This window comes from Canis lupus, chromosome 32 (assembly GCF_003254725.2).
Source record: "Canis lupus dingo isolate Sandy chromosome 32, ASM325472v2, whole genome shotgun sequence".
NCBI lineage: Eukaryota > Metazoa > Chordata > Mammalia > Carnivora > Canidae > Canis > Canis lupus.
In genome coordinates this window covers 4793723-4808523 of record NC_064274.1, presented here as the reverse complement: position 1 = coordinate 4808523, position 14801 = coordinate 4793723, and the positions used below count along the sequence as shown (strand labels likewise).

The 14801-nt window shown below is 34.6% G+C and overlaps 1 protein-coding gene across 16 annotated transcripts in view; it reads right to left on the bottom strand.

The window, feature by feature from the left end:
- Positions 1-14801, bottom strand: part of CFAP299 (cilia and flagella associated protein 299) — a 622454-nt gene that overhangs the window by 397526 nt on the left and 210127 nt on the right. For all 16 annotated transcript variants that reach the window (XR_007407865.1, XR_007407864.1, XR_007407863.1 and 13 more), the window contains one exon: positions 2222-2312. Coding sequence is in view for 13 of the 16 variants with exons in the window: in XM_049105115.1 (XP_048961072.1) it covers positions 2222-2312 (91 nt within the window). In the remaining 3 variants the exon portion in view is untranslated. The remainder of the gene's footprint in view (positions 1-2221; positions 2313-14801) is intronic.

The window sequence follows — 14801 nt, the reverse complement described above, 5'->3', positions numbered from 1 at the left end:
AGGTCTCTGTTCAACTAATATTTGACAAAGCAAGAAAGAATATCCAATGGAAAAAAGACAGTCTCTTCAAAAAATAGTGTTGAGAAAATTGGACAGCCACATGCAGAAAAATGAAACTGGACCATTTCCTCAGACACACAAAAATAGACTCAAAAAGGATGAAAGACCTAAATGTGAGACAGGAATCCATTAAAATCCTAAAGGAGAACACAGGTAGCAGCAACCTCTTTGACCTTGGACAGCAACTTCTTGCTAGACACCTCTCCAAATGCAAGGGAAACAAAGGCAAAAATGAACCACTGGAACTTCATCAAGATAAAGAGCTTCTGCACAGCAAAGGAAACAGTGGACAAAATCAAAAGGCAACCTAAAGAATGGGAGAAAATATTTGCAAATGACATATCAGATAAAGGGCTAGTCTCCAAGATCTATAAAGAACTTATTAAACTCAACACCCAAAGGACAAATAATCCAATCAAAAAATGGGGGGAAGACATGAACAGACATTTCCCAAAGAAGACATATAAATGGCCAACAGACACATAAAATGCTCAACATCACTTGGCATCAGGGAAATACAAATGAAAACCACAATGAGATACCACCTCACATCAGTTAGAATGGCTAAAATTAACAAGCCAGGAAATAAGACATGTTGGTGAGGATTTGGAGAAAGGGGAACCCTCTTACACTGTTGGTGAAAATGCAAGCTGGTGCAGCCGCTCTGGAAAACTGTATGGAGTTTCTTCAAAAAGTTGAAAACAGAGCTTCCTACGACCCAGCAATTGCACTACTGAGTATTTATCCCAAAGATAAATGTGTAGTGATCCAAAGAGGTACCTGCACCCCAATGTTTATAGCAGTGATGTCTATAATAGCCAAATTATGGAAAGAGCCCAGATGTCCATAGACAAATGAATGGATAAAGATGTGGTATGTGTGTGTGGTATGGACTACTACTCAGCCATCATAAAAATGAAATCTTGCCATTTGCAATGATGTGGCTGGAACTAGAGGATATTATGCTAAGTGAAATTAGTCAATCAGAGAAACACAATTATCATATGATCTCACTCATATGTGGAATTTAAAAAATAAAACAGAGGATCAACAGAAGAGAGGAATAAATAAAACAAGATGAAATCAGAGAGGGAGATAAATAAGAGACTCTTAATCTTAGGAAACAAATTGAGGGTCACTGGAGGGTGGAAGTACAGGGTAGCCGGGTGATGAACATTAAGGAGGGCATGTGATGTAATGAGCACTGGGTTTTATATAAGACTGAGGACTCACTGACTTCTACCTCTGGAACCAATAATACATTATAATACATTATAAATAATATATATATATTATTTAAGATTTAAATAACTTTTTTAAAAAAACAAATATAACTATCAAAAATATAAAAAATAAGTTAAATTTTAAAAAAGATTAGTAGGTCACTTCTCTACTTAAGTTGTCCTTTGACTTTATAAGTTTAGAAATAGAAGAATATAAAAATTATAATTAAAGAGTAATTTATCTTTATAATCAAAATTCCTTAAAATCTGTATGATCTGCCTGCCGACTTCCTCTCAGATCACCTGTCTCTATAATCCCTTTGAATAAATATATTCTAGCCATTCTGATCTTCTTACCATCTCTTGAATATGTCATGATTACTATTATGTCAGAAGTTTTCAATACGCTGTTCCTTTTTCTTGGAATGTCTCTTCCTCTCAAATCCTTTTCTATTTGGAGTATCTCTTCTTTGAAATTCTGTGGCTACCTTCTCATGTGATTGAAGTCCTAACAGATGTCACCTCCTCTAAGTGATTTTCTATATACTTTAGCTAAAGCAACCAACCACTCTCTATTCAATTTCTTTTTCTTCAATTTTCTATTTTTATGTTCTCTATAGTACTTATCCAGAGGGGGTGAGTGGATAATGTGACTTGGAAGAGTGTACTATGAGGCTGAGCTGAAATGAAGCAGCAAGTTTCAACATAAGACTAACACAAAGTTGGAGATGACAACCAGTCTATCAAGTACATGCATTTTCTCTACAATAGCTGTATAGAATCTTATTTTTTTCATCATGTGGGTACTTCTACAGACATAAGTGGGAATAAAATTTTTTCTACATAATTTGTATAATTATACAATAAGTACACAATTTTACAATAAGTACATTATACAATAAGTATACATTTTTAGCTGTTGGGTGAAATGTACTCACGCTCACTTTTCCATTGCGATTGTCTTCTTCTCTCAGTGCCAAAGCCTTCAGAAAATTATCTTGCAGGTCTTTACCAGCACTTGTTAATGTCCTATAAAAGGCAGGTCTTTGGTTACAACATATTAGAAAACAAATATATTAAAAACATTCAGGGGCCAACAATCATGCTTCTTTATTCCAAGTGACAATTTCCTTATAACACAAAAACTACAAACACAGTCATCATAAGTCACACACAATTATTATAATTTACTATATTCGTCAGTTTGAGGAATGCATGTATGAATAATTAGAATCAAGTCCATAAATAATATACATGTGTATATCAATACTCAAGCTAGATACAGTTAATTTCATTTACATGTCCATTTTATTCTTTTTATCACACCATGCAAATTTAATATATTCATACCTCTCACTACCCAAAATAATTTTAGATTGCTTATAACTTAAACACAACTTATTTATTTAATACAAGAAAATTAAAATACTAGAAACCTAAGCCAATTGCCTCACTAGTATACAGCATTAATCTTACCTCTATGAGGATATGAGAAAAGCAAAAAAGGAAAGAAACTAGGTTGAGTCGTCTCTGTTAAATAAAAAGAAACATTTAGAGGGACGCCTGTGTGGCTCAGCAGTTGAGCATCTCCCTTCAGCTCAGGGCATCCTGGGGTCCTGGGATCAAATCCAGCATCAGGCTCCCCATGGGGAGCCTGCTTCTCTCTCTGCCTATGTCTTTGCCTCTCTCTCTCTCTCTCTTAAAAAAGAAAGAAAGAAAGAAAGAAAGAAAGAAAGAAAGAAAGAAGGAAGGAAGGAAGGAAAGAAAGAAAGAAAGAAAGAAAGAAAGAAAGAAAGAGAAAGAAAAAGAAAGAAGAAAGAAAGAAAGAAAAAGAAAAAGAAAGAAGAAAGAAAGAAAGAAAAAAGAAAGAAAGAAAAGAAAGAAAGAAAAGAAAGAAAGAAAGAAAGAAAGAAAAGAAAGAAAGAAAAGAAAGAAAGAAAGAAAGAAAGAAAGAAAGAAAGAAAGATTTAGAATACAGGGTACCCGGCTGGCTCAGTTGGTGGAGTATGAGACTTGATTTCAGGGCTGTGATTTTAAGCCCCATGATGGGTGTAGATACTAAAAAAAAAAAAAAAAAAAAAAATTAAAAAAAGGATTCAAGAGATGTTATAAAATAAGTAAGTTATGGGAATGTAACATATAGTATTCTGTAACTATATCAATCATAATTAATAATACTTGTATATTTGGCATTTGCTAAGAGTAGATCTTAAAAGCTTTCATCACAAAAAAAGAATTTATAGCTATGTGTAGTGATGGATGTTAATTAAATTTAGTGGGGTGTTCATTTATATACACATATATACATATGTTGAATCATTATGTTGTACATCTGAAACTAATATTCTATTGTCAATATAATACCAATATAATATGCTATATATATCAATTATATCTTGATAAAAAAGCTTTTAAAGAATTTTAGAAAGCAATGGTTTTCCCTGAACTTTTTAAAAAATGTATGACATTAAGCTACACTGAACCACATAATGAAGAGTGATTTCAAGAGTGATTTTTGAAATAATAATCCTTTCTTCAAACAGCAATTTCCTTTTTATTCAACATTTTTATTGTTTCTGCTAGGTACTAGGAATTGTACCAGGCAAAGAGATGAATAAGACATAATTCCTGTTCTCGAGTTGCCTGCTATTTCATAGAAGTGTATAGATACAGCCACATTATAATGTCCTACCATGTGCTAACTGTAACAAATAGAGATATGGATGGAGTGTCAGAGGAGTTCATGTGAGAATATCCTATCTATTCAAGGAAAAGTGACTTAATTTTAAGTTTAAAAGCAATTATCAAACAAAATGTTAAAAGATAATATAGCATCATCTTGGGGTGGGAATGGAAAAGAGATAGAGGTATCAGTAACTACAGAAGAATAAAAGGATGGAGATTTAAACCTGCAAAGTGCCCGTGGATAATTGTAAAGCAGTCACAAAGTAGTACAGGAAGTTAAGGAGAAACCATATGATATTAATAAAAGATAATAGTTTTATAGACATACAATTGTAAATATTTAGTTAAGGTCACACAGCTAATCATAACAAACTCAAACCCAGGCAGTCTGGTTCTAGAACTCATTCTCAGAACCACTAGGCCATGCTGCCTCTCTGGGAAAGCCTTATTTTATGTTAAGGATTGGACCGTGTCTTCCAGGGGATGTTGAACCACAAATATCTAATGCAAGGAAATAAGATCATCAAGTCTGTGTTTTAGAAGAATATTGAGCAGTATGAGAAACATAGCTTGGAAGGAGAGTAACATTATAGGGATTAATTTGGGGGCTATTACAAAATTTTAGCAAAGATGATGGAGATCTGATTTAAAGCAGTGGTGGTCAGGATAGGGAGGGACAGATTTGGGAAATACCTAAGAGGTAAAACAGACCTGGTGACTTATTTTTGTGGGGTGTTGAAAAAGAGATCAATACTAGGTTTCATTAAATCAATATAGACCTGTACAACATGTAACTTACTGGTTTTGTTGATCTAGAAATGCAACCCTTTAAATTGATCATAACTTGTCTTCCTTTTGCTTTTCTAGCTTCATGTGTCTTGACTTGTATCAACATCAACTAATCATCCAAATATCTAATATCCATAGAAAATCGCCACCAATGGACAGAATAAAATATTTCAGAAACTTTTTAATTTTTAATTCATTGTTCTTTCCAAAAGTAACTCTTCCATATTGCAATATAATTTTGCATGCTCCAATATTAAATCTCAAAAACATCAAATGTATTTTGTCAGTTGCTTGCTCAAAAAACATGTATTGTTTCTCCATTATTCACAAGATAATCTTCTAATCACTTTGTCAGTTTTCCTATTTGTGGTCTGTATTTAAAACAAGAAATTCTCTGAATTTTAAACAGAAAACTAGTTTTACAAGTACATCAGTTATGACTAGTCCATTTATATTACAGTCACAAATCACAGCAGCTTATACAAGATTATTCCTCAATAGTGCTATGCATCAATAATAGGTTGACTGAGGCTCTTCATCTTGGAGGGATAAACTAAGAGGCTGAAGAAACAGTTTCCACCTAAGACATCTTTGGTTATTGCACAGAAGGAAAAGAGAACATGGCCACATAATGGCTCTTAAAGAGTCTACTTATAAGAGACTTGTGTCACTTACACTCACATTTTATTGGTCAAAGGAAGCACCATGGCCAAGTCTGAAATCAGTGAAATGTATAATCCTGTCTTGGGAAGAGTAGCAAAGTATTTGTAAATGGTAGTCCATGTGCCCCTTGCTTCCTATAGCATAATCAAAGGTTAAGAGTAGATAGCTCAGTAAACAAGAGCAATAAAGAAAACGATTTCTGAGTGAAATTTAAAAGTACAGAAATTTTGTTAAACAACGGATTTATTGCAATATAACCAAGTACAGATCCTTTTGAAAATTAAGATCGCTAACTTCAGCTCTGAAACAGAACCTTGCCCCCAACACCACATACCTATATGATAAAAATCACAGCTGAAGCAATGAAACAGACTGGTACGTGGTCTTCTATGAGAGTTGTAAATATCTGTTGGTTTTGCCTCCCCAACAATCTTCCCTTTTGTACTGGTCACAGAACCCTGATTTTTATTTGGACAATTGTCTCTCCCATATTCTATACCTTGATAGAACAGTCAATCAAGTTACCCACTAATGTAAAAACTCACATCCCCCAAACCTTTGCTAATGAACATGCTGCAAGCTTGACCAATATCACTTCACTTCATAAGAATGTACATCATAAACAGACACAAGCATGAAAATCATTTGGAGTTATAGTGTCTATTCTTCATTCCTGCTACATAGCTTTATCATTCAACTTTCTCTTCCTATCAATGATAATCAGTATTGGTACTCTAGAGGTCCTAAACATTTACATATAGTAAGTCTACTTTCCACTCCTCCTACCTCTCCAAACACATCTCATTTTGTTGTAAATCTTCAGAATATTACAGAAAAGTTATAATCAAATTTGATAACCAACCCCAATCCTACAACACCAAAGGTGTATCTATCAATTTTGCATGGATCCTTTATTTTCTATAGCTTATGTATATATTTGTATAATCACAAAAGCATACGTGGTATGATTTGGTGAGTTGTTATTACATACTCTGCCACTTATTGTTTTATTTCTATTGTTGTTATTGTTCTTTGGAATAGATGTTTATGAGTGCCAAGAAAGATCAAAGTTATCCCCAGATGCATCAGATGTGAAAAGTTGGAAAAATAGATTTCTAGGTACCATCCATTAATGAGGAAAGAAGTCCTAAAATTCTACCAGGCCTAGCAGATATCTGGGCCAGGCAGGAAAAAAGAAATAGCAAGAAGTAGAATTCTTGCTGCCCCTGGACACTTACTATATCAGACACTGACCTCTCTTCCTCCATAAAAATTAAACCCTAGTTTTTAGGGCTTTTAGCAGAGAATGTAGCTTCCTGGAATAAAGACTACATTTCCTAGCTTCTCTTCCAGGTAGGTATATCCATATGACTAACTTTTACACAATGGAATCCAAATGAAAATTCTGTTAAACTTCTAGGAAGTCTACTTAGAGAGGAGGAAGGTATACTTTCTCCTCTAGTTGGAAGGCAATATAATGACAATTGCTCCAGCTGCTGTCTTGACTTAAATTGGAGGCCATGATTATGGAGCAACAAGAGAAAGAAACAGGGACCCTGACACCCTGGTACATCAACCCAGCCTTGATTGATACCATCTGGACTGCTAGAAAATAATTTATATTTTGTTTCATAGACTGTCATTTTGAGTTTTTTCTATGAATTTTAACTAAACCTAATTCAAAAAGATACATTCACCATATGAAATTTGCTCACCCTTCTGAAAAAAGATGTTGCAAGACTGGCTTGATGATCAAATTGGACTTTAACTTCATTTGTAATACTTTAAGGATTTCCTTGGAGACTGTACTACTTATGTAATTAAATTGAAATTGTTTTTAATAGAAAGTTAAGTCTTTCAAATGGAAGCATGACATGATGGAAATTAAACTGAAATATAAGATGGGACATCAGTCTTTAATTCCTATTCATTTACCAACTGATTTAGTCCAAGTCACATTTTTCTGAATCTGAGTTTCATGATAGACTAAATAACTTCCTAACCTCCAGCTGCTATAAAACTCGAGCTTTAAAATGACCACTCTCTGTTATTAATCACCAAATATTAATTTTATAATCAGTCTAAAAATCATTTTATACTGACGATATATTAAGATCATACTATTCCTCCTTTTTTTTTTACTATTATTTAAGTCTTACATACATAGACATCCATTTCCTATAACCTCTATGAGAAAGATAAAAGTATTCTTGTTACATAAACTGGGAACAGAGAGGATAAGGTCTAAAACTCCTAAGCCAAATGCAGCAAAAGCAAAAAGTTATATAAATAATCAATTATTATACCACACTACATCTGAGAACCAGAAACTTCTCAGCAAGGGGAAATATTGGGCAAGAAAGTTAATTCAGTATGTGGTAAGAAATTCTTAAATCTTTAACATGCATTACTCTTACTTAACTAGATTTATTTAACAGTCAGTGACCTGAGAAACCTTGCTTAAACAAATATTACAAAAGGAGTCACTTCCTCAAGAAGTAAAGTAGGCCTATTACAAAATATTAGGGTTATAAGTTTTATAAAGTTAAATACTCCATCTTTGTTGTTTACACTCAAAATGTTGTTTTATACTTTCAAAATGGGGTAAAAGTTGTATCAATGAGTTATTTTTTACCAATCATGTTTAATCATTAGCTAAAGGCATTTATATAATCCTACATGAATGAATCTAAACAGATTCTTAATTCTCAGCAATTAGACTCGTGGTTTTATGATTTAATTATGTTGTTTGTGTCTTCATATATATTTGTACTACTAGATTGACACTCCAAGAGAGTAAATAACAAAAGAAAAAAATGGAAAGCTGTTAAAATAGAAACATTTCCTTGAGTTCTTTTCTTCTTATTATTTGTTTTTAGATTTTATTTATTAATGAGAGACACAGAGAGAGCAGGAGCGGCAGAGGAAGAAGCAGGCTCCATGCAGGGAGCCTGACGTGGGACTCGATCCCGGGTCTCCAGGATCAGGCCCTGGGCTGAAGGCAGCGCTAAACTGCTGAGCCACCCGGGCTGCCCTTGTTATTTTCTTAAGAGTTCACTTATTTTAGGGGGTCCCTTCGGCCCAGGGCATGATCCTGGAGTCCCAGGATCAAGTCCCCATGGGCTCCCGTCATGCAGCCTGCTTCTCCCTGTCTGTGTCTCTGCCTCTCTCTCTCTGTGTCTCTCAAGAATGAATGAATGAATGAGTGAATGAATGAATGAATGAATAAAATATTAAAAAAAAGAAAGAGGTCACTTATTTTAAAGATTACAAAGTCTTTCAGTAAATCTTCATGAGTTATTAATCATCTCAGAATTTTAAATGTAAAATTAGGAGTTTTCTAATAGGCAAGGTTTGAATAATCATTGAGATGTGTTCAAATAAGCAGTTTCTGAATAAACACTAAATCAAATTTGAGATTAAATCCATCTTGATAGCAATACTGTTCTATCTGTTGGGCAGTCATTATACTAGTCTCTATGTCAGGTATTTTGCAAATACTTTCAATTATCTTCAAATCAAGCCCAAGGGAGGACATTTTTATTTCCACTTTAAAAATGAACTTGCTTATAATCAGTTGGCCTTCAGTTTTTAACTTAAATGTCACTAACTCCAAGGCTTTATTTTACCATACTGAAGCCTCACAATATATCAAAACATCATTTGATGCCTTAATATTCTTACAGAAAACAATGAGAATTCACTGGTGAGAGGAAACTGAAATTAACAGGAATGGGGTAGGGTGAAGGTGCAACCTCCATCAGGAGGTGCCTCTAGGAGTAACCAGAGGCTGGTGGTCTTGAAACCTCTGTGGGAAACTAATCAGCCATAATCATCACTCCAGTCTAGACCAGAATTCTGATCAAGCACTTGTTTAGACATAGGTTTGATTTCTAGTCAGTGAAATCTGGCATAGCCTACATTAAATAATTCTAGAATTTCTATCCAATTCATCTGCACTTGGAATATGTAATTCAGCTTCTCTGTGCCTCAGTTACTTTGAAATGATGTTTTTGTACACTCCGTTTAGAAAAATTTAGTGGAGAGTATAGTAAAATGTAATGGATGAGCAAAAGTTTATTGTAAAATTTCTACATTATCTTCTTAGAAAATGAGCACACATCTATGAAAAAGCAGTTTTCAGAAACAGCTTTATTTTCCATGGATAAGTTTACTGACAAAACTACATGCATGTATTTGTGTGGTCTCAAATAATAGAAATTTATTTTTCAGAGGCCAAAATGGAAAATTGTTGCAAACTTGATAAAAAGTATGATTTTACTTATCACAGTGTGTAGATTTTTAGACAATTTATTTGAGTATTAAATATGGGAGATATATTTCTATAGTACTTTTATGTAGGGCATCTGTTACTTTGCCTTATACATTTTCTACAGGACAATGACACCTTCTTTGCTTTGCTATTTACATAAATTAGAGGAAATATCCTGCTTCTCCTCAAATAGCGTTTTAGAAATTTCTCTAACGTGGTAAACATCTTCACAATCCTCCTTTCAGAGTATTATTTTACATTTGCTCTGTATGATCAATCTGGGCTGCTATAACAAAATACCATTGATTGGGTGTCTTAAACAAAAGAAATGTATTTTTTCACATATCTAGAGACTGGAAGTCTGAGGACAGGGTACCAACATGGTCTGCTTCTGGTAACTGCTCTCTTAAGCAACTCACTGTGTTTGTACTAGCATCTCACTGTGCTTTTACTTTGCATTTCTCTGATTACTTTTTGTTATATACATACTTTTCTAAGTTGTATGTCCTCCAAAGGCTACATGATTACCAAAAATGTATAGAAAGAATAAAAGCAACCAGTGAACAATTTCAAATCCTTTCCTTTGAGCATTAATACAGTAGGAGAATCTACCTTTAATATCTAAGGGATTATTTTTTAAAGATCTAAGAGGGAAAAATTGTGGAGCTAAATGCAATGTGTGGTTTTTGATTCTCCTGTATTTTCCTGTGAACTATTCTTGGTGGCTTTTTTCTTTCTTCCTTCCTTTCTTTATTACATTTAATTGAAGCAATGTTTCTTAGAAGTCCAGTCAATCAGGATTATATCTAGAAAGATTTATGGTTTAGGAATTTTTACACTACATACTGTGACTTCTACGGAATTTCCAGGAGGTCATCAATTTAATATTCTAATTACTTTCAGAAAGAAAAAGACTTCTTGAGAAATGAGATTCATTTATTGGTAAGGAGGAATGAGAATAAAATTTCCACTAAGATAAATGGCATCACTCCCCCTTCCACCCTTTGTTTATAAATTACCAAATGTACAGTAAAGCTATCAACATATCTGGGAAGAAGCTTCAACTGTTCGAAGCACACAGAAGAAAGACAAGAAGCACTAACATGTACACTCAACAGCTGTTCCTTTCATCTTCTATTTTGAGGAAAACCCAAGTGCGGTCCTGAAATCTGTGGTATCTTCCATCACTCAAACTACTCCCTCCTGGATGAAAAGTTGAGCTTTTCTTAGAGGAACAAAATGGCCTGGCTTCTGTTGGTGAAAGAGTCTCTGGACTCCTCTTTTTTTGGAGCATCTGTCAAATTTCTCTAGTTAATTCCTAAACATGGAAAGTTAAGATGTTCTCAAACTTTAAGGGGGACAAAAAGAAAAGGTTGCTCAGAGAGGAAATAAATGTGTTTAGTCTCTAAATGTGATTTTATTCTGAAAACACATTAAAATATGACTTTATTTTTACTCCCTTCTGGGAGGCATCAAAATCTTTTATCTGATTTGAAATAGATTTCCTGATCTTCTGGTTGCATAGTGAAAGCCAATGAGAAAACAGAAAACAAAGAAAGTAAGCTTTTGTTTGCTATGCCTGCCTCCAGACTTCTCTCTACCTGTGGGAATCAGCCTCTTGGCTCCACAGAACACTGAGTACATAGGCTTTAGAAAGGTGAAGGCCTTTAGGCTCAGCATCTTTAGGCTGTACATGCCTAATCTCCACGTGTTTGTCTCTAGTTCACAATATTTGAAAGATTCTATTTAGGAAGGTGAAGAATTTGACATAATGGAATTCCAGGGAGCAACTTCTCACCAGAGACAAGCAGTCAAAACAGAAGCCCATACTGCACAAGATAGCAGGGACTGTCACACATCAGGGTGGTGGGTTCAGAGGAGAAGAGAATATACGGATAAGGGGAGGGAAGAAGAAAAGGGAAGAAGAGATGTATCCATGTGAGACTTTGGGGAAGAAAGATGCCTGAAGAAGACTGTTAGGAAGTCTTGCTGCATTACCTCCTTTGTATAAACCCCTATGTTGCTTCTTATAAAACTGGCAGTACTAAGAGGTTAAGTATGACCTCTAGTGACAGGGAGAGTTTAGAAAAGATGAGACATTAGAATGAGAGACAGAGACAGACAGGGGAGGCAGGAGAGGGGTGAATGGAAGCGTCCCAGACTGCGGTGCCATCTAAAGAAGGTTCGGCAAAGCCACGTCCTTGAACCAAAGTCAGCCAATAAAGATTCACGGGTCCACCCTAATATCCCTGTCACACTCCATCATCAAGGGAGAGCTGCCCATCAGAGGTGTGGCCATGGTGCAAATGCACAACAGGTTTCAAAGAGCAGCATCTGAAGGGACCCTCAGTTAACTCTACTCTCTATATAAAATGTATTCTCACAGCCACAATTTTCGTCCAAACCAAAAATCTTGAGGTTCAAAAACACCAACGTAATAACTCAATTATCACAAATATAGTCTCAAAATAAAACTATTATCAACCATAGGTTTCTTGAAAACACCTTAAGGCTTTATGCAGAGCAGGGTGTCTGAGTGGCTCAGTTGGTTAAGTAAGCATCTGACTTTGGCTCAGGGCATGATCTCAGAGTTGTGGGATGGAGCCTCATGTTAAGCTCTCTGCTCAGTGGGGAGCTTGCTTCTCTCTCCCACTGCAGCTTCTCTTGCTTTTGTTCTCTCTCTCTCTCTCTCTCTCAATAACTAAATAAAATCTTAAATTTTTTTTTAAAAGACTTTTCACAGGTCTTTTTCTCCTTAGGGTATATACCTCTAGGGATGAATGGCCAGATTACTGTGCTTTAAAGATACTTCACTTGGTACCAGCTAGATACACAATTAGGTTCATTTGTCGATTTTATTTCAATTTGAAAGATATTTCAAATTTTGCTTTATAGTTAGATAAAAATATGTATAGAATTCTAAAATCAAATCTAATTTAGAAGTTTAGAAAAGTCTAGTTTTCATCTCCAATTCTATCTACCCTATTCCATCCTCTCCCTTCTATACAGAGCATCATCATTTTGTTTTATTTTTAATTCCAGTTAGTTAGCATACAGTGTTATATTAATTTCAGTGCACAATATACTGATTTAACACATCCATACATCACCCAGTGCTTATCACAAATACACTCTTTAATGTCCATCACCTATTTCACTCATCCCTCTCCTCTCCCCTCTGGTGACCATCAGACCGTCATTTCTTGATTTGTCTCTTTTTTTTCTTTCCCTTTGTAGAGCATCATTTTTTAAAAGTATCCTTAAATTTCTTTTTTAATTGTAACAATTTTTAATATAAGCATACCTATTTGCTATCTAGCTAGATAGCTAGGTATTTATTTATGTAAATAGGAGCCTCCTACACACACTTTCCTCAAACATGCTTTTTAATTTAAGCAGTATATTCAGGGAATTATACCATAGTAGTAAGAGACATTTTGCAACATTTCTTAGTTAGATAGTACTCCATTGTAGGGATTTATCATGGTTTAGTCACTTAGCTACTGATAGTAATTGGTTTGTTTCCTGTTATTTGCTATGATAAATACTGCTTTAATGTTTAGCTTTCGCATAGGTCATTTCATGTTTTTGCCACTATATTTTGGGGATAAATCCCTAGAAGTAGGATTGCTGGTCAAAGAGTACATGAATATTTTATTTAGTTAAATATTACCAAATTCTTCTTCAATGTGGTGGGGCATTTTGCAGTCCTCCCTACAATTTATAATAGTGCCAGTTTCTGCACAGCATTGACAAAGTATTTTGTAAAGTTTTTACATTTCTTTTGGTCTAGTAATGAGAAACTCAGCATAACTGTGTATTTATCTTAATATAAACTAAACATATTTTCATATGTTTAGAGACCACTTGCACTTCTATTTATTTTTTTTTCCTCTTTATCTTTAAACTGTATGTTGATAGCTCATTTTTCTATAGTATCATGGGCCTCTTTCTTCTCTATATTCTTCTTTAAACATTAGGAATCTTAAGATTTTATTTATTTATTCATGAAAGACACAGAGAAAGGGGCAGAGACATAAGCAGAGGGAGAAGCAGGCTCCCTGTGAGGAGCCTGATGTGGGACTCCATCCCAGGACCCTGGCATCATGACCTGAGCCAAAAGCAGACACACAACCACTGAGCCACCTAGGTGCCCAAACATGAGGAATTTTAGCTCTTTCTGTGATATAAGTAGCAAATATTTTCCCTAGCTTTTCATTTGTCATTCTATTTTGCTTATGGTGCATTTTACCAAGAAAATGTTTCATTTTTATGCTATTAAAATAATTTATAAATGTTACAAATCATTCCCTTACTATAGATTTTGAATCACCAACTATAGAGAAATCCATCCATATTTTCTTCTAGAACTTGAAAGTTTTCTTTTTTATTTCTTAATTCAGGGATCCCTGGGTGGCGCAGCGGTTTGGCGCCTGCCTTTGGCCCAGGGCGCGATCCTGGAGACCTGGGATTGAATCCCACGTCGGGCTCTCGGTGCATGGAGCCTGCTTCTCCCTCTGCCTGTGTCTCTGCCTCTCTCTCTCTCTCTCTGTGTGGCTATCATAAATAAATAAAAATAAAAAAAAACAGGTTTATTTCTTAATTCATTTTAACATTTATATCTCTAATTCCTTGGCATTTATCTGGATGTACTACGTAATAAATTGATCCTATTTTAACTTTTTTTCATGTGGCTATTTAGTTATCCCAACACCAATTATTTACAAGTCAATTTTGGTTTTTCCATTGATTTGAGATGATGTCTTTCCATATACACTTGGGTCTATTTCTGTTTTCTATTCTATTTCATTGCTTTGTCTGTTTGTGTATCAGTGCCACATTATCTTAATAATAGAAATTATATGTTTTAATATCTGGTAAAGCTAGTTCCTCTCATTGATGTTCTTTTTCATGGGTGTTTTGTGTGTGTGTGTGGATATTCTTGGTTATTCGCTTTTCCAAATGGATTTTGTAATTGAATTGGCAAGGTCATTAAAAAAAAAAAATCAAACACCGATGACCATTTACCAGGATTACTTTAAATTTCTAAATATCATAGCTTATGATTTTAAAGATGGTTGCCTTAACTAAAACGGTATCAAAGACTG